Raw genomic sequence first — 24,398 nt, forward strand, 5'->3', positions numbered from 1 at the left:
CAGWAACTGCTTCAGAGCAAGAGTTGCTAACCGGGAAAAGTACATTCCTGGGTCTCGGATGAGAAGCTGGTGAAGAAGGCTGGCTCATTGCCTCAAAGCACCTAGGACTTCCAAAGAAAAACCTGATGCAGCCCAGCAGCCACCACTCCCGTTAATGTTTGCCGTTGTGTCCCAGATGCATCAGTGGTAGCTGTAAAGCAGAAAGCTTTTCTCTTTCACAAAAGCACAAGTTACTCTGGAATGACCTCTGGAAGGAGAACAGTAAGTGTAGGACTGATCAGATCTGAACGTGGCTCGCAMTTAAATGCGACTCAGAAGGACATCCTTCTGGCAACGGGGCTTAGCATCTGGGAGCAGGGAGGATGGCTGGCATCCCAAGGTGAGCTAACTTTTTTGTCTGGCAGGTGCTATGCTGACCCTAGAAGGGTATGCCAGAAGTGAGCCACCTCTGCACGTGGTCCAAGCTGCCTTGCAGCCATGTGATTGTGTTCAGCACATGGCTGAACAAGTCAGAAATAATGATCTACTGCTAATGCTGGATGAACTAGTTTCTCTGGGAACTGCCATCAGCTTCATACTGGTTATATTTCTTTGGTAACATCTGGGAAGCAAGTACCCAAGATATCAAATCATTGCTTCTCCTGCAAGTAAGATGTCAATCTTCTCCCTTAGATATTAGGCTGCCCTTGGCTGCCTTTCCCTATTTCTGTCAAAATTAATGTTCTAAACCTAGCACAAAGCAATCCATATGTGAATATGGAGGTCACAGTTTACTCTCAGATTTCTGTCATTCTGTCAGCAATTTTCCTTCTGAGTGTTTAAAGGGAAGGTCCTTCTGAATCTTTAAGGGAAGATTGTGGTCGACTAGTTAGTGATCAAGTCTCCTTTTTGTTGCTTATCCTGGAAGCCACTTACACCTCTCCCCAAGCCTAGATATCTGCCTTTACTCAACTGTATCATACTGGTAGTTTGCTGGAGTCAGACATCTGTCTAACTTGCAGAAAAACGTTAGTTCTTCTCATCCAAAGGTCTATCAATGAAATAGTAATGGTGGCAGGATGTGACACAGRATCTCCATTTAGATGGAGCTTTACATGACCATATTTGTGGTTTTTGGCCATCTCACTTAAAGTTATCAGAAATCATGAGTTACGCTGTAAACTTTTTTTTTTGGCCTCATTTTGTTTGCAGTAAGTGCCCTTTTTGTTCAGTATCTTGAAGCAGCAAGATAGGAGGAAAATTCCAAATTCTATCTGAAGGAAGCAGAAGTATAGATTTGTGAAGGAGCCAAAGTAGTTATCCTAGAACTTTAATTTCCTTTCCATATTTTGTTTTCTGTACCTGGACTGCTTTGTAAGTGCTTTCTTCCCTGGAAATTTTCTACTCAGTAGCTTATGCTCCTGAAGACCTACTTTGTGATGGAAGTGTCTCACTATAGACTTGGTTGTCACTTCACCTGTAAGGACGTGCTTTTCTATTTTAAGTGATGGACTTTTTTAATTACAGAACCACCTACAAGTCACTTTTTAGGCATAAAAAGGAAACTTAAGTCTGTTGCTGGGATAACCTCCCCTTCTCATAAGAATAAAAAGAGATCTACTGTAATGCCTCATCTCAGCCTTCTCTGCAGACACCTGAGCATATGACACACATTTTGCAGAGGAGAATATTAACATGATGCAAACTTAATATCTTCAGCTCGTGACAGTTCCCCCCATCATCCAGTTCTTGCTGAGCTTTCCATTCTCCGCAGTGCTTAGGGGAATAATGTTCCAGGACTGCTTGAATCTAAAAAAAAGTCTGTCACAATTTGGGATGTGGATGTTTCGGGAGCAGGACTCAGTGGTGCAGCACTGGTAGGTAGCAGGGCTAGGCAGTTAGTATCGTAGCAGAAATCTCAGCATAAAGAAGCTGGTTGCTGCCTTGGGACTGGGGATGAAGGTGCTGCCTGGGCCAAGTGTCAGGGGCTGTAAGTCAGTTCCTGTGATAGGAGGGTCCCTGCTGAGCACTGCTGTCCCAATAACTTGTTAGGAAGTTGGTTATGCAACTGAATCAGGAACGTGTAGTCTTGTCTCTGCATTGTCCACTTGAGGGTTAGCTTCATACTCATCAGAAATCCTTCACGCGAGTGAAACGGTTCTAGGATGGAGGCAGGAGGATCCCCTGGCCCAGTGTTAGATCTGGACTGAAGCTGTGATGTTTTTCATACAAGAGCTCCTAACTCAGCRTGATCTGAGTTTGCATATGTCAGTGAGAGCTTTTTCTGTGATGTGTTTGGAAGAAGTCAGGTGGAGTAGTTGAAGAAGGTTCAGTTGGTTTGATCCTGGYATCTGTTTAACAAAATAAATGCTGCAAACCCAAACAATCTCAAAATCTTGTGAGGGAGGGAGATCTTTTTATATTGATAGCATTCCCTTTTCAAAATAAAAAAGAAAATGAAAAAGCACCTGCATGGACTCGCACAAAAAGCTTTGCTTTTTCAGCTCTGAACAAGCAGTGAAAARGGGGGTGCCGGCTCGGGCGAGCTACCCCTGCCTCCAGTGATCTGATGTGATGCCCACGTGTGCCTGCAGAYGGCTGCGGATTCTTCTGGCCTCTCTTTGCACAGTCCAGATCACAGCCCTCRCTCCTCTGCTGTCTGAAAAGGTGTCCAGATCATTCCGGTGCTATGTGCCACTTCCTGACAGAGATTTTCATGTCTTTGAGGGCAGTGGTGAGTGGCATTTCACATCTCAAACGTCTCTAGCTATAAATAGCCCCGCCGTCTCCTTCTCTTTGGGTCTGGAGTTGTCCTTGCACATTATTGAGCCTAGGATTGTCTGTGCCCTTGCTGTTTCTGTGGGGCGGCCACGTGCCCTCCTCCTGCTGACAGCACACACTTTGGGGAGTTTTCCTTTACTGGAGGCATTTTCCTTTTCTGGCACTTTGTGTTCTTCTGTTTTTCAACATATGATGGTTGAATATAAAGTAGGTCACTATTTCTTTTCTACTTGTCTCAATCCTGCAGCTCTTGTGATCTTTGAATTCTCCCTGCATATCAGACAGTTTGGGAGACTCATGTGACTGGGAGAGTTCAGCAGGCTCCGAAAGCCTCAGTAGTCATCTTTGGATCAGGCCTTAACAGAGCACTAGAGACATCCTCTTTCTTCTTAGCCTTTGTGTGCCTTTGGATACCCTGTTAATTAGTGCCCTTGACATGTTTTAGAGAGATAAAAAGGAAGAGTGGCAGCTTTCCTAACGCACAGCCCTCGCTCGCTGCTATGATGTATCCTGTGGCTGCTGCCAGTCCTGCCCTCCTGTTCTCCCGGAGCTGATTGTRGCTGGCAGTTGTCGTCTAGAAGCAGTAAACCAAGTGAACAGCCCTACTTATTACCACTTATAAAACTGCACCAAACAAAAGCTCTAGGCACAGGCACAAGTCAGGCCTTAAACGGGCATATGGAGGGAATGGAGCCTTTCCTGAGTCAGACCGGCTCAGGCCGCTGTAGATTTTCAACAAAACCTTAATGTGCCAACACGAAAATTTTCAACCTATAATTTTGATTTTCATTTTTATTCATAAATCCYAAGATGGGGGAAGTGCTAGAGCTAAATTACAGCGCTTGAACCTTTTGCTCAAACTCCCTGGTGTGACTGGCTCTCAGAATTATAGGGTTGGGAGTTTGTTAAATGCAGAGAAGAATCAGGAAGTTTCCCTCTTTTTTTTCTATTTTTTTTTAGATGCACCACCCTTCATCTTCTGTCATCTACTYTGCACCAAAATATATTTTGCTAACACAGGGTAAGAATAGACTGCTGTGGTTGAGTCCATCTTACTGGTGAGACTGAGGTAGAGATGCAGAATAAAGGGTTTGCAGTTTGTGCCCAGGTGGCCTCCTAGTGATACTGAATTCCTCAATGGGCCACTCGACTCATACACAGTACATTGGAAAAGTCAAGTAGGACTTAAACTTGTGCCTATCAGTATAAGGTGCAGTTTAAGAAGTTTGCTAAGCAAGCATGAAATACCCTTTTAATGTAGACAATAATTCAGATATAGGAATAGTATCAAGAGAGCAATGCATCAGCATTTTGGGCAAAGCAGCATTTAAGGTTGCTATTAAAAGAAAAATAGTTGTGCAAATAAAACTACCRGTTGACACAGTGCAAATTAGTGGTTTTAAAATCTGGAGAAAAAACTGCTGAGTTATTAATCTCTGAACTGAAGCCCCTAAGTCCATTTAGTGATTGACTTCTGCTTGTYGTCTAATCCCTTTGAAGCAGAGAAGAGAGACTCAGAGTTGTTCTCTCTGCTGTGTAATAAGAGGAAATTAACTAGTGAGCAAAATAAATAAAATGATTAATTGGCAGCAATAAGGAGCTGTGTATGCACTGTATCTAATTGCTTTTTTATATTGTCTTCCCCTGACTTCTTGGAAGACACAGGTTTGTGGGCTGCGTATGCAAAAATATGCTAAAAATACCTCACGGAGGCTTTGAACCTGCAGCTTCAAAGATCATTGTGTGCATCACCTTCTATTGCTTTGGACAGTCTCTAATGGGGACATTGCTCAGCCAAGCTGAATTTATGCAGTGGAAATTCGGGCTGAAATTGAACACACCTCAGAATCACGGCRTAAATCAAATCTCATTTCCCTGCTTTGCAGAGACCGTGGGCTGTGTGAGCTTTCTTCCTCCTCCTCCTCCGAAGCAATTTTTATTCTGCCAGGTCAGAGCTACCTTTTCCTTATGAGAAATACTGAGCGAGTGGCTTCCCTGAGCCTTATTCAAAAAACTATCAGAGCTAATAGCTTTGCAAACGTTTGATGTCCTCCAGGCATTTGGGAGCACTAAATCCTCACACAGGGAATTTTAGCCTATTGAACAATGATGTCCTCCAAGCACCGCAGAAATTAGCGTGGAGATATCTCCATTACAGATTCAGCAGGTACTTATGCAGCCATGTAACAGAAGAGAAATTGAGAGGGAAATGGGAAGCCCTTGTGAACAGCTCCTTGGAAGCCCTCATGAACAGCTCCTTGGCCCTAAGAGTGGCAGCATCGTTGCCTCCGTCTTCAGCAGCACCTTACCARTCTCTCCTGTCTCTGTAGCCTGCAGGCTCAGAGCTGTCAGGAAAGGTGCCCACCGTCTGATTTGGAGGGCAGGCAGCACGGACAAGCAGTTCTCCACCTTGCTGTACCATGTCCTATGATTAATTCAACTTGAGGATCCCAGAGCTTTGGAAAAGCAGCACAAGTTTTGTTCTCCTCGTCCTTTGGAGAGAATGGGTGCGATGCCAGCACGAGTCACCTCCTCCACGAGTATCAATGGCAGGCATGCTGCCAAGGCAATGCTCTTATCTGGCCATCAGGAATCAACCTCCCCTTTGTGGCTTGTCCTTTCTGCCACTCCAGTGGCTGAGTGTTTGTGGAGATAACAGGGTCACTGTCACAGAGATACGTCTTTTCAGTCTCTTCCCAATGGACTTTCTGAAGGGATTTGTCCTCTGTGGTGTTAGGAGGTTATTGCCTTGAGTGTCAGAGTGGGGGGAAAGCTAGTGCTGAAGAGGTAGTAGGTCTGATTATTTAAAAATATAAGCAAAACAAATGTTGCATGGAAAAGCATTAAGTTCCTAGGCACATAGCTTCTTTTTATGTGCCTCAAATGCCTTTGGATCAAGATGCCACCCCATTCCTTCTCAGAGACCTAGCTATTATCAGGGGCCCTGATTGTTTCTGTTGATTATGAGGAGAAATGACTCAAAGTAGCTAAAGTCAGCAATTCTGGTGTCTTTGTGTTTATTTCAAAGAATGAACACTGATATTTTTTCCCCTAGAAGAGCGACAACAAGCAGCAGACCTTCTCATTTTTCAGAGACCTCTGACCTGTTTTCCTTGTGCAGTCTATGCCAAAGTCTCTGTTCCCCTCTTAGGCTTGCTCTGCTGAGTGCCTGCTGGCTGACARTCCTGCTTGTCTCCATTTTGGTCACCAGGTTAGGTATCTCATCAGGTCTCCCTTTGCTAATGACTACCCTGGAGAGTAGCCTCTCTGTATGGCACAAGCTGCTCCATATGGGTGAGAACAGGATTCCAACCAGTGCCTGGGTCTTCTGCTGAGCTGCTTGGTAGGACAGACTCGACCCTGTCTTAGTAAGAATTGCATACTTTGTCATAAAAGTAACTAATTCCAAAAACTAACTTAGCTGCATTCCCAGTTTCTAGGGGACAGTCACGCTGTCTGTTCACCTCTGCCTTTTGAGGTGTTCCTGACGTCCATACTGCACCTGAGTACTTGTGTGCCACRTGAAAGGGCCTCTGAGCTGCACATGAGATTGCCTTGGGTCTGAACTAACTGCCTTTGAAGACGCTGTAGACTTTGTATTGCAGTTTGGGTTGCCTGCACTTGAACTGACTCGAAACCAATTGATTGAAACCAATTTTGGAAGACCATCCTAAGAGCTTCTTGATCATGTTTTGCAGCTGAAGTTCCCTTTTTACTGCAAGATTTTCCAGTTATAAGGATCATCCAGTAGCTTATAGCTCTCTGTTCCAACTTGGGATTGCAAAAGCCTTAAGATCTAAAGCTCCTACACAAGTTGAGTCTCAAGGAAACTTCCAAGCACTGCCCATCTTTCCTTGATAGCTAGCTACCCCTGCATGCAGCTTACTATGATTTTTTGTCCCTGCAGGCAAAATATCCTATTTCTAGCAAGCCAATTACCTACAGTTCTTTTATTTCTTTTCAGTCATATCTTTAGAGGAGATTTTTGCAGATTTAATTTATATGGCTCTGAGTATTAAGCTGTAGGCAAATCTGCTAAATGTGGCCATACTGGAAGGGGTTCTTGGAATCACTGTGATAGTTGTCTGAAAATGTTGATTCAAGRCTCACTAATGGTCAAAAAGGCAAATAGAGAATTAGCAATTATTAGAAAAAGGTCGGGAAAATAAAGCAGAAATGCTGTGTTGCCACTGTAAGCCTGATGGCCCATGTTCTGAATGATGTATATCAGATTCTGGGCCTTTTTTTCAGAAAAGACTCATGAAATAGTACAGATCATCAATATGACGGATTAGAACAGACTTGAGCTTCTTTTTTTCATCTGTGGTCAGTTATGTAGGTGAGTTCTGGATTTCCTGTTTCTTGGCCTTTTCACTGCATCTGTTCACCCCAGAATTATTGCATCTCATTCATTTGCAACGCGCCACTTCCCTTGTGCAATTAATAGCTAGACTTCCGTTGTCAGGATTTAATTAACTAAATTGTAATAGAAGCCATGGGACTCAATTTTGTACCTTCCTAGCTTTGCCCCTCCAAGTGCCTAGCATCCCTCAACACCTCTGGCAGGGTTTTCCTCTAGTATATCTCACATTATTTGAGTTGCTTTAAATATGTAGCACCCTCTTATTTTGTGGCCAGTTTTTTTAGTGCTACCATTTAGTTTTGCTGCTTCCTTTAGTTTGAAGTTGTCTGTGTTTTACAAAGCAACTTTAAGAAGAGCATTAAAAAACCTTTCATGAGCTAGGTTAATGTGTTTCTTTCTCCTAAACGTGTCTGTCCATCCCTAGCACTGGATTTGTCCAGCTAATTGCTATATGGAGGAGCAAAAGATATGCATGGCGAGCTCTTAGTTTTTGAAGTATCTGTGCTCTCCTTTTGCTCCTCTACCTACAAGGCAGAGCAAGTTTTTCCAAGATGGATGTAATCAGTATATCCTGCAGAAGTCCTTGTTGGCTGTGTGAGAAGCACGAGGTCTCATAGATCCTCTGCTGGTTAACATGAATCAGACCAGTTGAGGCAGTTCCACATTCCTCCTATAACTGCTGATACTTCGTATCAGCCTCCCAATTATTATTCCCCTGGGCACAAGTAGACTTAGGTCTCCTTTAAGCTGAAACAGTCCAATTGCTTTTGTCTCTAAAGCTGGACAGAAAAGAAGGTTTATGACATGTCCTGTCTTAATCGTTTTCTAGACAGTCTTATTCCTCAGCCAACAGTCTTCTAGGCAAATTTGAATTTCTTCTCTAGGAATAAGTTTGCTCCCCTTACTGCTTCCTTCAGGTTTACACCAGATATGCTCTTATCACCAGCTAAGGCAATCTAGGCTAGAAGTTTTATGTTCAGATTTCAGAATCTCTCATGACGCTTTCTTGTTGCTGTCCCTATAAAGATTTTATTTCTGACATTTCTTACAGAGTTTTCAGCTATGGTTTTGTTTGTGTTTTAAGGATAAGATCATCTTTGGTTTCTGTAGCAGCTTTGCTTGTCCTGGCTGTTCAGTTCAGTAGGAACAGCAGCTCATAACCTGTACTTAAAACTCTCTTATTCTGGGCACCAAGGTTGTTCATCTGACTTTGATCAGTTAACTGGTGCTAAGGAAGCTACAGCTGGTGGTTTTTCTCGATGTTCAAGAAGAAATGATCTCCTCTAAATAAAGAGCATTGCACCAAAGAATGCCCCCAAACGACAGCATCCATCTACTAAACATGGGCTGGCCACCTGGGCAGAGCAGGTAATGTGCACTGTGAGCAGAAAGATGCTCTTCCTCTTATCTGGTGATTTGGTGGCAGCAGTTGATTTACTGCRGTGGTGAAGTGCAGCTGGTAGATAAAAGCTTCTCTTGGAACAGCCCATCACATTTTAGCACTTAAGTTAATTATAAGCACGATGGGGAAAATAAAAAAATTAACGGTCCAGTCCATAGCTCTCTGCAGTGCGTTTCTAGCCTTGGCAGAATTGCAAGTGCTCTTACATACCTAACAGTGAGAAATGTTTTCATAAATGCCACCAGCTGGAGATAAGGGTTCACAGCTCCAAAACGGGCTGTATCTCCAAAATAGCAAATCTCTCTATCTTGGGGTTTTATGCTCCTGCCATTATCCTGGCTGCTGCCTGCCTACCTCAAAAAGCTGCTAACGACAAGCGAGCCTAGCAAACCTCACTCAGCCTCTGGCACATCTCTCCACGCAGGTCTAAAAGTCTGCTTTAGGAAGATGTTTATTTTATTGCATGATAATTTTTAAGCTAATTTGTTTCAGGATCTTTGACTTTTATTCCGTGAGTGGCTTTTGGAAGTGCCAATGTTGTGCAGTACTTAAATGTTTGTTCTGCCAGCAGAACATTGACTGAATCCATCTTCTTCCCTTGAATGGCACAGAATTGCTTCCTATATGTCTTTTTAAGGGCCTTTCCCTGCACTTTGGGAAAGAGAGTCCAGAGTCCCCAAGAGAGAGATGGGCTGTTTGTACCAAGTGCTCYGTGCAGATTAGCGTGGGACCACTCACCATCGTTGAAACTGAGAAGAGCAGACAGGTCTGGAGGGAAAGCAATGCCAGGTGAGTGCAGTTTCTCCTTGAGCTCCTCTCACATGGGGTCAGGTGTGAGCAGTGGTGTGGCAGGCCTGCCCCAAAAGGCAGAGCCAAGCACGTCTGCGTAATGTGCATGGGAGCTGGCGAGGGCGGCTAAATGCGGCCTGCTGAAATCACACTACAGTAAAAATATCCATAAAAGCCATGTGGGAGTTTCTGGTGGCTGAATTGTTGACTAAGCTGTCTGATAGAGTGGAGGCAGTTACTGGAGAGAGCAATTTGTGTGAAATTAAAAGGCAGTGTGTTGTCAGCGCRCCACTTGGCACCCTGGCTGGAGTGGGCTCCTTTGCCATTGCTGCTTTTGTAGCCCTCATACAGCTGTCACTTAGCTCCTGCTTAGCTCTGCACACAGAGTCAGAGAATCACAGAAAGGTTGAGGTTGAAAGGGACCTCTCGAGATCATCTAGTCCAACCCCTCTAGGACACCTGGAGCCCATGGCACAGGGTGGCATCCGTGTGAGTTTTGAAGATCTTCAGAGGAGACTCCACAACCTTTCTGGGCAGCTTCTTCCAGGACTCTGTCACCCTCACAATGAAGAAATTCTTCCTCACATGGAGATGGAACTGCCTGTGTTTCAATTTGTACCCTTAGACATGTCCTTTTTAGCTGCACTCCGCATGGGGCTGTGGGCTTTCCCTCTCTCTTAAGCCTAGCCCTAAGCATACAGTCCCCAGGCCTAGTGCTGACTAAACGGCAAGTCATGTCCTAGCACCAGGCCGGATGTAGCACTATCTTTCCTTACTCACGTGGTGTGCACGTTTACATCAGGAGCAAGAATGACTGAAGAAGAAAGCTGAGGCCTGGTTCAAGTCCTTGCAGTGCCAGGACTGAGCAGATTTTTTGGAGATGTGTGTGAGAAGCATGAGCACTGCTGTAGATTCCCAGGGTTGGCAGCAGTGCCCGTGCTGGCCGCCTGTGGCACAGCCCTTGCAGGGAGGTGTGCGGGGGCGGTCAGAGGGTGTCGTGCTCCTAGCACTCTGTAGGCTGGGTAGGGATGTCAAGGCTTGACAAACACGTTAATATCTTCACACCTTCTTAAGGAACGTCCCCAGTGAGCTGTGCATATAGCAGGTCTGTGTGACCGTTAACCCGTATGCCTTAGTCACTACTGGCCTTTGCCTCCCGTTGCAGCCTTTCTGCTTCTAAAGTAACTGTTGAATCTTGCCTCGATCTGTCCCGTAAGAGCTGGAAATGGGGACTTCAGTGTGCATTTACAGCTTCTCCTTGGAGGCAGCTTTGGCTTTGGGTAGCTGCAGTGATGCGGATAATTGCGGAATCGCTGCCAACAGGCCATGCGAAGCCCCCGACAGGCTGGCAATCCATCCGTCTGCCTCCAGCAGCATCGGCGGCCCCAAAAGCATTCCCAACGGATTTGCTGTGAGCCAGTTCTTTCCACCTGGGAACAGACTGAGCCCAGGGCCACGCGCTTCAGTACCACTGCACTTAAAGGTTTTTCTTAATATCTCAGAAGCTTTGCATTTGTAGCAAACATGTTTCATAGTCTTCAATGTAGCTTCTTTTTCCTTTCTCACACTGGAGAATAGGTGATCCTCGTGGATCCAGACAGCTGGGTGTGTGTGCACAGCTGTGCCCAGCTGCAGTTAGGAAGCTGTTTGCTTCCTCTCCTGATGCAGCTTCTGCAGTGGAGTTTGTCTCATTAGGTGTGATCTGTCTCTGCCTTCCCTGGGGAGGTCAGGGCCACCTATTTAGCATGTCCTGAAAAATCCTAACGTGCAGCAGTTCCTTTGAATTCAGGGTTGGCTGTGTGACTGTTGCATAAGTCTTTCTTGTTTTTGTTCTCAGACAGCGAGAGTTGGTTTTGTATCGTTTAATACCTTCATCTCTGCACATCGTTTAGCTGCCATAGGGAACAGCTARTGGTATTGTGGAAATACTTCCTTCTGGTTTCTGCAGGAGGGGAAGAAATTCCTGCTACTCCACATAATCCCTGCTACTGTTTCTCCACAGATTAAGTCTGGCATTATAGGGATATTTCTAAAAACTGAGTGATTTCCTGGTTGATTGGGTCAGTGAGTCTTTTCTCCTCRATGGAGTTGAACACCACATGCTTCTAAATAGGTCTCAACTTGAAAACGCTTCTGGAAGAGAACTACTGTCCCAGAATAGGATTCCATTTCTGCTAGCAGAGTTCATGGAATGACTGTCATTTTCTGAGCGAGCTTGTAATTTATTTATCCTTAGAGGAGGTACCTGTGGACAGAGGAACAAACCCTCCATCCCCATGGATAGAAACGGTCAGCTTTGTAGGCTTGTTCCTTTAAAGATCATAGCTCTCCATGAAATCAGTGAACAAACATCTGAGCTGCTGTAAATCATCTGAGCCCAGCAGAATGGCTGTATGCTGAAACCAGGAAAAACAGATGTGAAATGTCCCTCCTTGATGTAAAAAAATAATAATCATAGAATCGTAGAATCATTAAGTTTGGAAGGGACCTTTAGATATCTAGTGCAACCCCCCTGCACACACAGGGTCACCTAGAGCACATGGCACAGGCTGTGTCCAAGTGAATTTTGAAGATCTCCAGAGAAGGAGACTCCACAGCCTCTCGGGGCAGCCTGTTCCAGGGCTCTGTCACTCTCACTGWTATGCAATTTTTCCTTAGCTTCCTGTGGAACTTTTGGTGCTTCAGTCTGTGGCCATTTCCTCTAGTCTTGTTGGTGGCCACCACTGAAAAGAGGCCACCCTGTTCTCCTCACTCCCTCCCTTGAGGTATTTATGTACACTTTTCAGGTCCTCTCTCAACTTTCTCTTCTCCAGGCTGAACAGGCCCAGCTCTCTCAGCCTTTGCTCACAGGGCAGATGTTCCAGGCCCCTCATCATCTTCATAGCCCTGCACTCGTCTCTCTCTGGTAGCTCCACATCCCTCCTCTGGGGAGCCCAGAACTAGAAATAATAAGAATAAGAATGCTTTATCTTGCATCAGAACATTTTGCCTTATGTAGAAAAGTAGCAAGGACAAGATTTCAATCGTGCTTGGRTGCAAATAAGTCAAAGCAGCCCTCGGGAAGCGTGCGGGATGTGGAGAGGGAATGTTCCCCCGTGCCCATGGAGAGCAGGGCACTGTGCGTGACGGAGCTGCCGGGAGTCACTGCCAGGGAGAAGAGGCAGAAGCAGGAGGGCAAAGACGCTCTGCTCCCTGGCTCCRAAGCGCAGGATGTCCTTGTGACTGGTGGGGACTTTGTGACAGGCTTAGCCTGAGCAGCCTCGCGCTCCCGCCAGCAGCAGGACGAGGCACAGGTCCTTCGCTCGCATGTTCACACACAGCTGCTGCGCGAGGGCAGCAGATCTGGGCCCCTGGAGCAGGAGGGACAACCTGCGGYGTGACCTGCGCGTGGCGGGGGCCATTGCACTTGCATCTCGCGCAGGTTTTTGTCTTTCCCACTGTGTGCATCACTCGGTGTGCTCTCCGGATCTGTAGATGTGTGTGAACTGTATMTGCAAATCTGGATTATTAGGATCCCCAGTGACAACACCCTCCTCTTCCTCTTAGCATTCAGTGGAATTAAGACCCTTACTTTGATCAGCTCTAGCTCCAGGGCAGTGGCAAAGATGTTGAGTCAGACAAAAGCTCCAGGCTGCCGCTTGGCTCAGGATGGCTCCTTTCCTGGAAGTGCTGCACATGGGAGCTGCTGCCCTCCCTGTGTAGCACTGACAGCCTCCGTGGCACCTCTTCCTGAACTCAGCTCCTGCAGACAGGGAAAGATGAAAGGGAGAAGGAGCCTGGCATGGCTAATGGGCTTCAGAGGCAAGTGCAGCAGGCGCCTGGGCAGAGACTACTGGGAAATGTGGCAGCTGAGTGTGTGTTTGTTTTTATTTAGCTTCTAATTATTTAGTTATGCGCTTTGTCTTYGGCACTTCTGAGGATTAATTCCAGTAGAGACTGCAGCCGGCATCAGCAGTTTTTAGGTTGCTCTGTGAGACATGTGGTGCCATTTGAAAAAAAAGAAAAAAAAATACTTTCTATATTAATTAGAAGACATTGTTGTAAAATTTGTCAATTATCTGTCACTTTATTACAGAGAGGCAACAGCCTCTTTGTAGTAAAGGTGGCAGCAGCCTCTTCATTACAATTAGAAATGTTGCCATTCAGTTGAGTTCCCTAGAAACAACACTCTGGGATTATGAGTAACTTGTGCAAATTGATGGAGGAGGAATGGGAAGRGTTGCACTAATTGATGAGGGGGAAATGGGAAGATTTGTACTAATCTTGGATTAAGCTATTTTGAGGACCCAAGTGTAAGGTGCACATCAGACTTCYCAGAGTAGGAAAACCCAAATGCCTTTTTTTTTCTCCAGCCTCCTTTTGCTGAGCTGAGAGGACAAAGCTGCTGTGCTTGCTCGTGGTATTTTGGCCTTCACCCAGGGTTCAGAAATGGGACTGCCTTGATCCCCTGTGTGATACACAGACTGTGACAGGACCTTTACCACCTTCTTAGAGCAGGAAATCCATTTTTTGTCCCCCAAGTCCCCACTCCTGTGCTGTGTCCCTGCAGCCCCACAGTGAGCGGTCCTCATTACCAGCCTCTCAGGTCAGACACCAAGGGTGACATTTATGCTGTTGGCAAAGGTTCCCTGGTGGCAGGGGCTGCACCCTCTGCCTTGGTGATCCAGCCCATGACCCGCTCTGCTAGATGCTGCTGATCAGGATTGAGCTCTGATGTTCTGGTCAGCTCTCCTGGTCAGCTAGTCCCCAGAGACCTACCACTGTCCTTCAGGATGGAGGACCTGGTCTGGAGAGCCTCCCCGTGTCCCATCCTTGTAATCTGCAAGACTCTGTGCTTGGGCTTGATACGGACACTTCAGAATGGTGGGGATTTCTCTTTTTCCTTTCTGCTTAGTGCAAGATCACAGAATAGGTTCTGTTCCAGCTGCTTTGATGCCACCATAACTAAGGACCATCTTTTGGGTAGGGAGGAGCACTAGTGAGATATACTGACCTTGCTGGCTGCCTGCATTCCTGTCCTTTCCTGCACTGTTTAGAAAGACAGTGCAGAGCTTTGCTTTCTTCTTCTTGCTGTCTAATTATCCATGCATGTCTTCCCAAAACCTGCAGGGGATTTAGGATTTGAGAGCCTCTCTGTTTTGCTACTAGGTCTGTGACATGAATTACTGGAGTTTGTTTCCCTTTTTGGCTTTGCTGTTAAAGGTGGGAATCAAATGCTATGCAGATGATCCCATAATTTTCCCAGCGCAAACTATTCCAGAAGGTCCAGTCTCTTCTGTCCTCTGTACAATAAGTCTGCTCCTGTTGAGAATTAGTCAGAGGGAACAGTTGTGGCACAGTGAGGAAAAGACTGGATAGGTGATGGCAAAGCATGGACTGGGTTCAATGTGGAAAATAAAAATCAGGGCAAGACAAATTGATCCCAAGGCTCACGGCCAAGATATGCTGACTTTTCAAAGGTCATCCATCCAGCTGAGGTGGGAAAATCGAGATTGGGGTTTGCAGGATACAGCAAAATTAGGGATCCAAAAGCTCTGTACAATCAATAAACTTGTTCCTGTGTGTGTAGCAGCATGAGATGAGTGGGATTCTACTGATGAGTGAGCCCTGTGTTGGCTGCTCTGTTGGATGCCACCCCCTGCTATATTACCCAAGGACAGTATGTCTGTTCCCAAGTTGTCTGCATTGGAGGGGGAGTAATGGGCCTGGGTATCTGCAGCTGCAGGAGGAAGCTGGAATCCTCCCGAGAGCTGCAAAGTGCTCGTGTTCGGAGCAGTCCCTCCAAGGCTGGGTTTAGAGCACACGTGCCCTGTGCAGAATTGCTAACATTTCTCTGGAACTTCCGTAAAGCAGTTGGTGAATGAGCAGTGGGTTAATTCAATGGCAAATTCTTTTTAAATTACAGCAATGCAGCTCCATGGCCTTCAAGGATGTTGYACTGAAGTAAATGAGAGATTGCAGTGTCTAGGACTGGTACAGATAGCTGCAGGGAAGGGAATTCAGCAGCCTTTGCTTTGCTTGGATTGCAAAGCAATCCAAGTGAGTTCCTCACTTCTGTTGTCTTGATCAGAGGAGACTCTGATCCTCTTAAGGTAACTCACGGAAAGRGATTTAGTTTGTGCCTTCTTTTCACTTAGTCTTCTTCCTTTGTAAAGACCCAGTAAAACATTTTTTTAGAAGTTTGCCCTGTGTATTTACCCTTGCAATCTGAGGAATGTCAYATCTTATCATCCCTGTTGCTTGCTGAGATGCTCCTTGGAAGTCATCTACAATCCATTTTCCTCCACACTTGCCTGACATTAGAAGTGTTGTTTTCCCAGCTGGTTGTAAGAGTTTAAAAATTGAACAACTTAAAAATGATCATGGAAGAGTCCAACTAAAAGTCCCTTTCYTTTTAAGCTATTCAGACTTCACCATTTTGGAATCAATGTTTTCTAGTTTTCCTTAGAGACTTCTCTGAAAAGCAGGTCAGACAAGAGACTTTAAAAGAGAAATGCTTCAGTCTCAAGACTAAATTCTTCCAAGTCTTTTGTAACTGTCAGAAAGATGCAGATAAAGATCTCATATGTTAAAGGCGAGAGGATGCTGTTCTTGCAGTTGTTTCCTTAACAAAAGTCCAGGTAGTGTAGAGTAAGAAAAGGGAGAGGGAATGATGGATGCTAACATGAAATCTTGTATTACACAGAGGCTGTGAGATTTTGTGACTTGTGTAGAAAGATCATGCCTTTCAAATCATCGTACTAGTTGCTCTTCATACCTTCTGCTGCTCTTCACTTCTCTCTGTGGAGCAGCTGCGTTTTAAAGTGCAGCTGAAACCATCTCAGGAATGGCAGGTCCTAATCTCAGTAACAGTTCCCATCCATTACGGGGTACGAAGTGAAGCGATCTGTGAGTGGGTTTGTCTCCGATCCCACATAGCGCTTTTCCTCATCAGCAGCAAGAAAGGGAAATTATCTGGCAGTGAGGAGAAGATGTTTATTTTTAACTTGCTCTTTCTTTTAAAGTTATTTCATAATAGGAGGAGATAGAGGGTGCCAGTCAACGAAAATACATAGATAAAGGCCTAAGCTCTTTACAGGGGCTGTGATAAGGAGTTGTAACCCAGTATAGTTATTATAGAAGCTGGGCCTTTTGCTCCTTCGCTGTTGTCCTGCTGGAGCATCAGGCTGTGCCCTTTCCCTCTCCCTTAAAAGGGGCAGGGAAGAGTTGATGGAGTGGGTGCTGCTTGCAGCACTTGCTGCTGCCCTCCATTCGCCACTGCTTGCCCTGCTCAGAGTGCCCGCCGAGCGCCCAGAGCGGGCAGGGCAGCCCTGCTTCCTCATGGGGATCGTGTGCAGCTGGTGTCCGCTCTGCGCGGGCATGGGGACACGCCGCGTGCAAGAAGGGCACGAGGGAGGGCTCCTGCGGGCTGGCGCTGGCCTTGGGGCAATGCCTCTGCCCCCTGGGTTACTGCAAGAGAGGCCAGATCTGCTCCTCACCTTTCAAACGCCGTTTCTCCCCTGCATGCTGTTGATCTGGATCACTGTGCATTCCTCCCAACGGCAAGAGAATACCCTGTGACTGCTGCAAGCTGCTGGGTGCTTCACTGCCCAGAAGAAGGGGCCTTATGCTATTATTCTCTATCCCTGCTGGATAGTTGCCTGCAAGAGTAAATTATTCCTATTCCAGGCCTGTTTCATTCATCATTGCTCTTGGCTCTGATGTTCTTCGCAACCTCTCCTCCTRAGAACAAGAGGACATGACCGAATTTGTAGATGCTGTTATTGCAGGACTCTTGCTCCCTACCAGCAGAGCTGACAAACAGAATTAGGAAATCAGTCTGTCTGGAGAGGAGGCTGCGTGCTCTTGCAGCAGCAGGGTTCTGACAGACTTTTCTTGAAAAACCTTATAAAATACCAGTTCTTCCCCCCTGTCTTGCCTCTGCAATGCGCAGCTGAGCTGCAAAGGGCTCTGTGACTCTCACTTTGGGGCCCCTTAGTCCTCTTTGGATGATGCTCTTACTAAACCTTGTGGTCTTTCTTTTAACAGGACCTCAGGTCCTACTCCATTTTTAAGTGTTCATGTGAGCGGCTGTGTGTGTCTCACTGCGATGTCCAGAGTTTGAGGGGAGGGCAGAAAGCCAGGGAAAAAACAAAAAAACTTTTGAAGGGATCCTGAGCAAGTCATGGAGAAAGACGGGAGTGCAGTTCAATCAAGTAAGGGGCAGGAGCTACCAAATGGCTAAAAGGGCATTTGAGGGTAGCATTTACATTATGAAGAGAACAAGAAGAGAAGCAGAGGCAATCCCTTGTTGTCCTGGTCCTTGTTTGTTGTCTCCAGCCCTTTGAAATGCCTTTCTCAGGACCTCACCGGAGTTGAAAGCCTTGGGGCAGGGCTGCCTTCCTTTGCACCTTGCTGCCCATGCCCTCCTCCTGGCYGAGGCTTTTCATGAGCAGGGGCTTCTTTAATGCAGAGCCTCATATGTTGATATTCTGTCGGCGCTCCTGTTTGAGATCAAGTGGTAACAGCCTAAGAAAAGAAGCTCTTGTGTGTAAGAGAATTGTTTTGAGCATACGCTTTGCCCAGGAGTGCTGAGCTATGTGGTTCCTGATAGGAACATCATTGTTACTTGCCATCTCACAAATGCTTTGAGGAACAAATTTGTCCATGCAGTGCTTTGAAGCTAAAAACCAGCTAACACCCTTGGTGTTCCCTGGTTAGGAAAACGAATTGTTCCAGAGGCTGGAGAAGTGTAACTACAAATTTATAAGCACAGCCCTGGCTTGGGAGCAGGGTGATAGTTGTGTAAGCTGGAACGCTTCAGTTGCAGTGAAGGCAGGTAATGTAATAACAGTACCTACTCAGCACCTGGATGTGATGTCCCACCTGTTTCTAATACCAAAATTCATAACAAAATAGATCTTAGTGTCTATCAAAGCTTATTTGCCTTGGTAGAGAAGTGCAGTGCTGTACCTGGAGGCTGACCACAGCAGCTGCAGAAGCTGGCGGTTCAGCAGGTTGTGAATGGTGAACAGCAAGCCAGGAGGGAGGGGAGCTGGCAAAACTAGCACCGTGGGACCAAGGGGTCAGACAGGCCTGTGTTTGTGTAGTACCTGCTCTGCTACATTTGTGTGTAAACATGGTAATTAGCTCCTTAATAAGATCCTGTCTGCTTTTTCTAGTGACATGATAGTATTTGGAAAGAAGCTGTCATGTTTATAGGCTGATATTCTATTCCTATGAATGGAGAAACACAGTAAATTTGAGCGCTGCTCCTTACTGGCATTAGGAAGATTTCTAGTGCCCACCTCCRTGTTGTTACTCATGTTCCAAATATTGGCCATTAAAGCCATTATGTTGAAAAACAGGTGCCAGAGCTGTGATTTATCTCAGCCTTGCTCCTCCTGTGCCGAGACATCTGTGGATACTGACTCCTCCACTATATTTGGTTGTATTTGGCAGGTTTTGGAAGTGGTGCGATCCAACTATGACACGCTGACTCTGAAGCTGCAGGATGGGCTGGACCAGTACGAGCGCTACTCAGAACAGCATAAAGAGGCTGCCTTCTTCAAAGAGCTGGTGAGCTGCCCTGCTTCTCCAGGAATATCACCCCCTTTCCAAAGCTTTTGCTTGGAGCCTGCACGGTGGCATTTGGGCTGCTGAGCAGCCACCTTCACGGAGGTGTCTGTGGAGATGGCTGTTCTGCGCCTCTTCCAATTTCTCTGGTTTGCTGTTTGATGTCATATATGGAAAATGCTGAAAGAGCTTTGGCTATAGCCACCATGTGACTTGGGGTTCTCCTGTTACTGTACCCTAGGGTATTACTGTACACTAGGAAAAAAAAGGCACATTCATGTTTCTGTACTGGCCCAAGGACTCCTGCTCCCCTGTCAGCTTCTCTTGCCGCAGCCTCTTGACCATGCAGATGTCTTGCTTTCTGCATGGTAAAAACACAGGCTGATCAGTACAGTTGATTAAAATGACATTCTCAATCCTAAGAACCTTTGAGCTACAAAACACTTGAGCTAAATTTTTCTTCTCGTCTCCTGTGTTTTGCAGTCCCTGCGATCCTTCCCAATTTTATATCGTTTAAGTATCTGCTTAGCATAATCCAGTCAATGCCTCCACTCCCTTCTGAAAATTACCAGTCCAGGTGCCCGGGGACCTTCTCCTCAAGAGCATATGAAAGCTTGAATAATTACTGCCTAAATGTGCCGATTGACCCAGTTGTGAATCTGTTTAATCCACATTTCTCTAGATGCCCTGAGAATTGGGACCCTATTAAATGTTCTTTACTCATAGCTACAGAAAATCCTCTGCATTCCATTAAACTATTCCCTCCACAAAGAAATCAATGTGATAACAATATGATTTGTCTTCAGCAAACCCAGCTCGGTCCCCTGTCCTCCACGCTGTTTTTTCTCTAGGTGCACAGGAACTGATGGCTTTATTAATTGTTCTAACAGCTCATCAAGGACTGCTGTTAAAATTTCCCATGTACTGTAGTTTACATTTCCTTGATTGCTTTTTTCCAGGCCTCTATATCTTTACTTCAGTCTTTTTTGCTGGTCTGGTGTTGGATAACACCCCCTRCCCAGTGCCCTGTGTTTTACTGGTGAGAGTTGCAGGATTTTTCCGAGGGGACAGTGTGAATTTGCTGCAGTTTTCACGTGCCCTGCTAGAGGAGCAGGGCTGGGGGAGACCTGCAGGTTCCCAGTGTGATCTCCAAACTCGTGCTCGTGCCATCAGACCTCCTGAGCAGGAGCTGTTTGCAAATACTCCCTCCAGTTTCTGTCTGGTTTACTTATGCCTCTCTCTATCTGTGAGACTGTATTAAAGCAAATTCTGCTCAGTGGGGAATGACATGCAGGAGCCATTTTCCTTTTTAGCCTTCTTTTCATCTCTCCATGCTCCCATTAAGTGGGTGAGCTGAAACTTCCCCAAGCCATTCTCTTGGCTCCTTTGTGTGCAGAAATCTTGTTCTCACTCCGTTGACATGCCTTGCTAATGCACTGCGTTTCTTCTCTTGCTTTGCCTCTGTGCTGCTCTTTCTTGCAAATCCCAGAGAAAAATCTCCTTTCTTCTCCCATTGCCTTTTCAAAGAGGTTTTCAAAGCCTTGCAATACTGCAGCCACATTGTGGTTGAAGGTGATGTGTAGAGAGTTTTATCAATTGGGTTTTCTAGCCCGTTGTGCTGCCTTTGAGGGGAATAAAGAAAGGAACTTTGGAAGTTTCCTAACAATTTTTCTTTAAAACCTCGAGTATGTCATTTCAGGTCTGTGCTACTTTTCCTAGAGGGACTGGTGTGGATGTGGGCTTCCCGAGCCTCTCATTGCAGCTGAAGGGATGCATGGAAAGATTCACTATCTCTCCAAAGTGTCCCCTGCTTTACCATTGGATAGATTTCAACGGTCTCAAAATAGTCTGATTAGGGATTGATTTCTGTAGAGGAAATTACGCTAATTTGAGTTTTAATTAGATTTAGTAGTCAGTGTGAACCCTCCTCTGATTGTGCATGTTCCTTAAGAGTGGCTTGTTGATTGGAAACCGTTTAATTGATGTGACTTACTCCAAAATAGGAGTGCCATTATAATGCTGCAGAAGTCCAGCTGTAATGATGCCCAGTATTAAATCATGTTTTCCTCGCATAGCTAATGCCCCAATTCATTCTTCCTCTCATTTGCTCGTGGTTCGCCCTGCAGGTGATGTCAGCATTTCATGAATTTCCCATTTCTTCAAAATCTGCAGGTTAAATGTGGTCTGAGTTGCTAATAGGGAGAAAAAAAAATCTTAGAGTCTTTTGGCCTCAGCATGCTCTGCTTCCCTTTTCTTGCAAAGTCCATGTTAAAGCTGTAAGCTTCCTTTTTAAGGCTGGTTTTGGCCCCTTACATAAGTGACTCCCAAGAGCCCTGGTAGCTCCCACGCTGGCAGCCAGACCTGAGATCCCGCACGGTGAGTTAGGAGGATGCCTAGGGTGCAACCACGTCTATGGAGCCGCTCGGTCAGGATGCAGGAGGCATCTGAAGTTTCTCCTTGTTATGGGCTGACACCCTCCTATGTCACTGTCTCCTCTTCCAGCTCCATAAAAGAGATGAGCCCCCAGCTCCCTATGCTGAGCCTTAGTGCTGAAGATAAACCGATTTAACTCTAATTTGGGCATTTCTGATCTTTTGAGCTTGTTAGTTCAGAGCAGGGGTAACACTAGGAAGAGATTTATGGAAATGATACATACAGGAGGATGTTTGCTGTGTTCCTCCTAACCCTYCTTTTTGCAGACTAATCCAGCTGAATTTCTTGGGCAGCTACAGGGTCTGTGGGGCCCGCTGCTCTCTTGATGTGCTCCTCCAGCCTCCCCTCCTGGACTTGTAGGGGTTGGCACCTCATCCTTCCTGGAGACCTCCAGTGGGAATATGAATTAGATATCACCTGCTACTGTTGCCTTGGCCCTGGCGGCAGGTCCTGAGGCCAGGACCTCAATTTTGGTTTCTCCTCCTGCCGTTGGGACCATGGCAGTGCTGCTGGTCAGTGGGTACAAACTCACACCCTGCTTGTGGCATCAGTCCCTTTTCTGCAGGCAGTCGTGCTTCCGAGGACACAGGACTCTCCATGCCTCTTTAGCCTTGTGTTCTCCCCTTGTCAGAGTGGGCTTGATCACCAGCTGGGAACCATCGGTAGGACTGGGCCCAAATCTTATCAGCAGGAGTCCAGCTTGACTGGGTTGTTAGGTCTGAGTTAGCAGTGAGGCTCGCTGGGGCTCATTGCACAGCTTTCCCTTTAACCGTCCACGTTTTGATTTGCTTCTCCATGTCCTTTACCTGTTCTGCCCTTTGGGAGCTTTCTGTCCTCCCCCTTCTCCTCTTCACCAGGACGACAAGTGGGACCCTCAACTGTATGAACGCTGCCAAMTTGCTCTGCCAGCCCTAACTGTTCTAGTCCTCATTCCGCTTCTATTTAATTCATCCCGCAATGCTTTTAAAAGGCACGAAGCACTAACCAGGTCAGCAACATCCTTATTATCACAGGCTGCGAGTCTCTGGGAACTGTAATCCCGTTGTTTGGATGAGCTTGTGTCAGTTTTGCTCTCTGTCACCGCCGCGCAGTCGCTGACACAGATGCTGTTTGACTTTGTTTTCCCGTTGCCGAGTGCAGCTGAGAGCGAGCCCAGGCTGGGCCCTGCGTGCTCGGCGCACGGGGAAGGGAAGCTCCTGCCTGCACACAGCACAGGCACCCGTAGCGTGCACAGCATTAAAGGGGTAGGGAAACTTCCTTGGAAATAGCTGACCACGCAGCGTAAGGCCCTGGGCCCAGTCTGGCTCCAAACCTGKCGAGCAGCAGTGCGCGTTGGCCACCAGCTGGGCCCGGAGCTGCTGTTTGCAGCGCGGTCGCGTGGCTCCTGTGCTCGGCCCAAGGGCCTGGCTCTGCAGGGGAGCTGCACCGGGTGTGCCAGGCTTGGGAGCAGGGCAGCGACTGTGCCCTGCGTCCAGCCAGACAGCAGCGAGCACGCCAAGGGGCACTGGCAGAAAGTGCTCTACCYGTCACAGCCTGCAAGTGCTGCCTCCCGTATCTTTGCATACAGGAGGTTCCTCAAGTCAGGCTAGCTCATGCATGGAGGCAGAGAACCCTCTGATCCTCCCTGGGGATTGGTTCTCTTGGATAGGCCATCACTGCGGGCACTCCTGTTACTCCAGCAAGCAGCTAATCCTTGGGGGTGTCTTGCTAAGCTGGAGCTCAGTGAGAATCGGCTGCAGGCAAAACAGCTCCGTGCCAAACAGAAAGGCTGGTGGCATCAAAGTTGCTGCGTGCGCCGGGAGCACAGAGAAGAGTCTTGGCTGCAACGTGTCGTTTTCTCTTTGGCAGGTTCGGTCCATCAGCATTAACGTGAGGAAGAACCTCGCTTTCAACACGCTGAGCCAGGAGCTCCTGCTGAAGGAATTCTCCACCATCTCGTGAAGCCGGGGCACGGCCTCCGCGCAGGGCTGCCCGGGCCGGGCCRRGCCGCCGGGGACGCTGCACACCCGCGGCCGGGCGCGCCTTGCCCTCCGCCCGCATAAAGGGACTGCCTTTCTTCTGGGGGGGAAAGCCTTGCTGCTGTGTGTTTGATCCCAAGGGAGTGTGTTCCAAGAGAAGCGTGGCTAAGGAGAGGGGATTGCCGTGTGGAGGAGGAGGAGGAGGGAGCAATTTTGCAAGGTGCCATTGGGGTGGGCAGCTCTTCCTGGCGAGTAGCAATGGGGGATTCCCTCTGCAGCCTCAGGGAAGATGCACTGAAAACCTCTGTAGCAGAGCTGAGGAAAGCTCACATCCAGAACAATAAAACCAGTCCAGTTGTGTGAGGCAATTCTGGGTTGGGATTGCTCGCCTGCTCTCTGCCCCCTGGTAAAGGCCATTTTTTAAAATCAGTCTGGATCAACCTTTTGTCCAAATTTTGTAGGTCAAGTCCACTGCCATCCTGCAACAGGTTTCAGTATCCTTGGGAATGGTTTTGGGGTATAAAATGGGTTTCTTAAGGAGCAGGACTGATTACTGTTGAACGCTGGTGTCAGTCCTCACATTACCGGGGACAAATTTTCTCTGCAAAATAGATGGCTTTTAGGATTCTCTGAAATGATATGCAAGGACATGGGTCATCAAACAGAGCACTTGGGTAACTGAAACCATCTTTGGTTTGGGTCGCTGTTGTTTCCAGTAGCTCATCTCATCTCTGCTATTTCTAAGGTTGTTGGGATTTTTTTTTTAAGCTGTTCCCTTTTCTTAGGGCAGGGGAGAGGCCAAATCCTTCCTCCTACTCCCTACAGTGTCCATCAGAGACTGCATTGTGACAACCCTCCTCTTCCTCACAGGAACTCCTGCTTTGCACAGGTTTGTAGCTGTTGAGTGAACTAAGATAGTCCCCATTCCTTCCCTAGTGTGTAGCCTGTAGCTACTACCATTAAAATGTAACTGGAGAGGTAGTTACTTCATTTTCTAGCGTGAACACCGGTCTTGGCAAAGCGACTTACAGCAACAGTCTGCTGAGACACARCGAGAACTTCCTAGGGAAGAGCTCCAGGATGATGCTGGAAGYGCAGGGCCCCCGGGAGCCCTTCGTGCCCCAGAGCCGCTCTGAGA

At 46.9% G+C, this 24,398-nt stretch overlaps 1 protein-coding gene across 2 annotated transcripts in view; it reads left to right on the forward strand.

Moving 5' to 3' along the window:
* Positions 1-23,257, forward strand: part of ARMH3 (armadillo-like helical domain containing 3) — a 111,682-nt gene extending 88,425 nt beyond the window's left edge. The window contains exons 24-25 of one of the 2 annotated variants that reach the window (XM_026050633.1): positions 18,756-18,872; positions 23,151-23,257. In XM_026050633.1, the coding sequence (XP_025906418.1) occupies positions 18,756-18,872; positions 23,151-23,243 (210 nt within the window). In that variant the 3' untranslated portion in view covers positions 23,244-23,257. Of the gene's footprint in view, positions 1-9,162; positions 9,315-18,755; positions 18,873-23,150 lie in introns of those variants that run through there. The other variant, XM_026050634.1, reaches the window with a different exon arrangement.
* Positions 23,258-24,398: the final 1,141 nt, after the last annotated feature.

The sequence above is a fragment of the Nothoprocta perdicaria genome, unplaced genomic scaffold (assembly GCF_003342845.1).
Source record: "Nothoprocta perdicaria isolate Ctin4 unplaced genomic scaffold, notPer1 scaffold_7, whole genome shotgun sequence".
Lineage (NCBI taxonomy): Eukaryota > Metazoa > Chordata > Aves > Tinamiformes > Tinamidae > Nothoprocta > Nothoprocta perdicaria.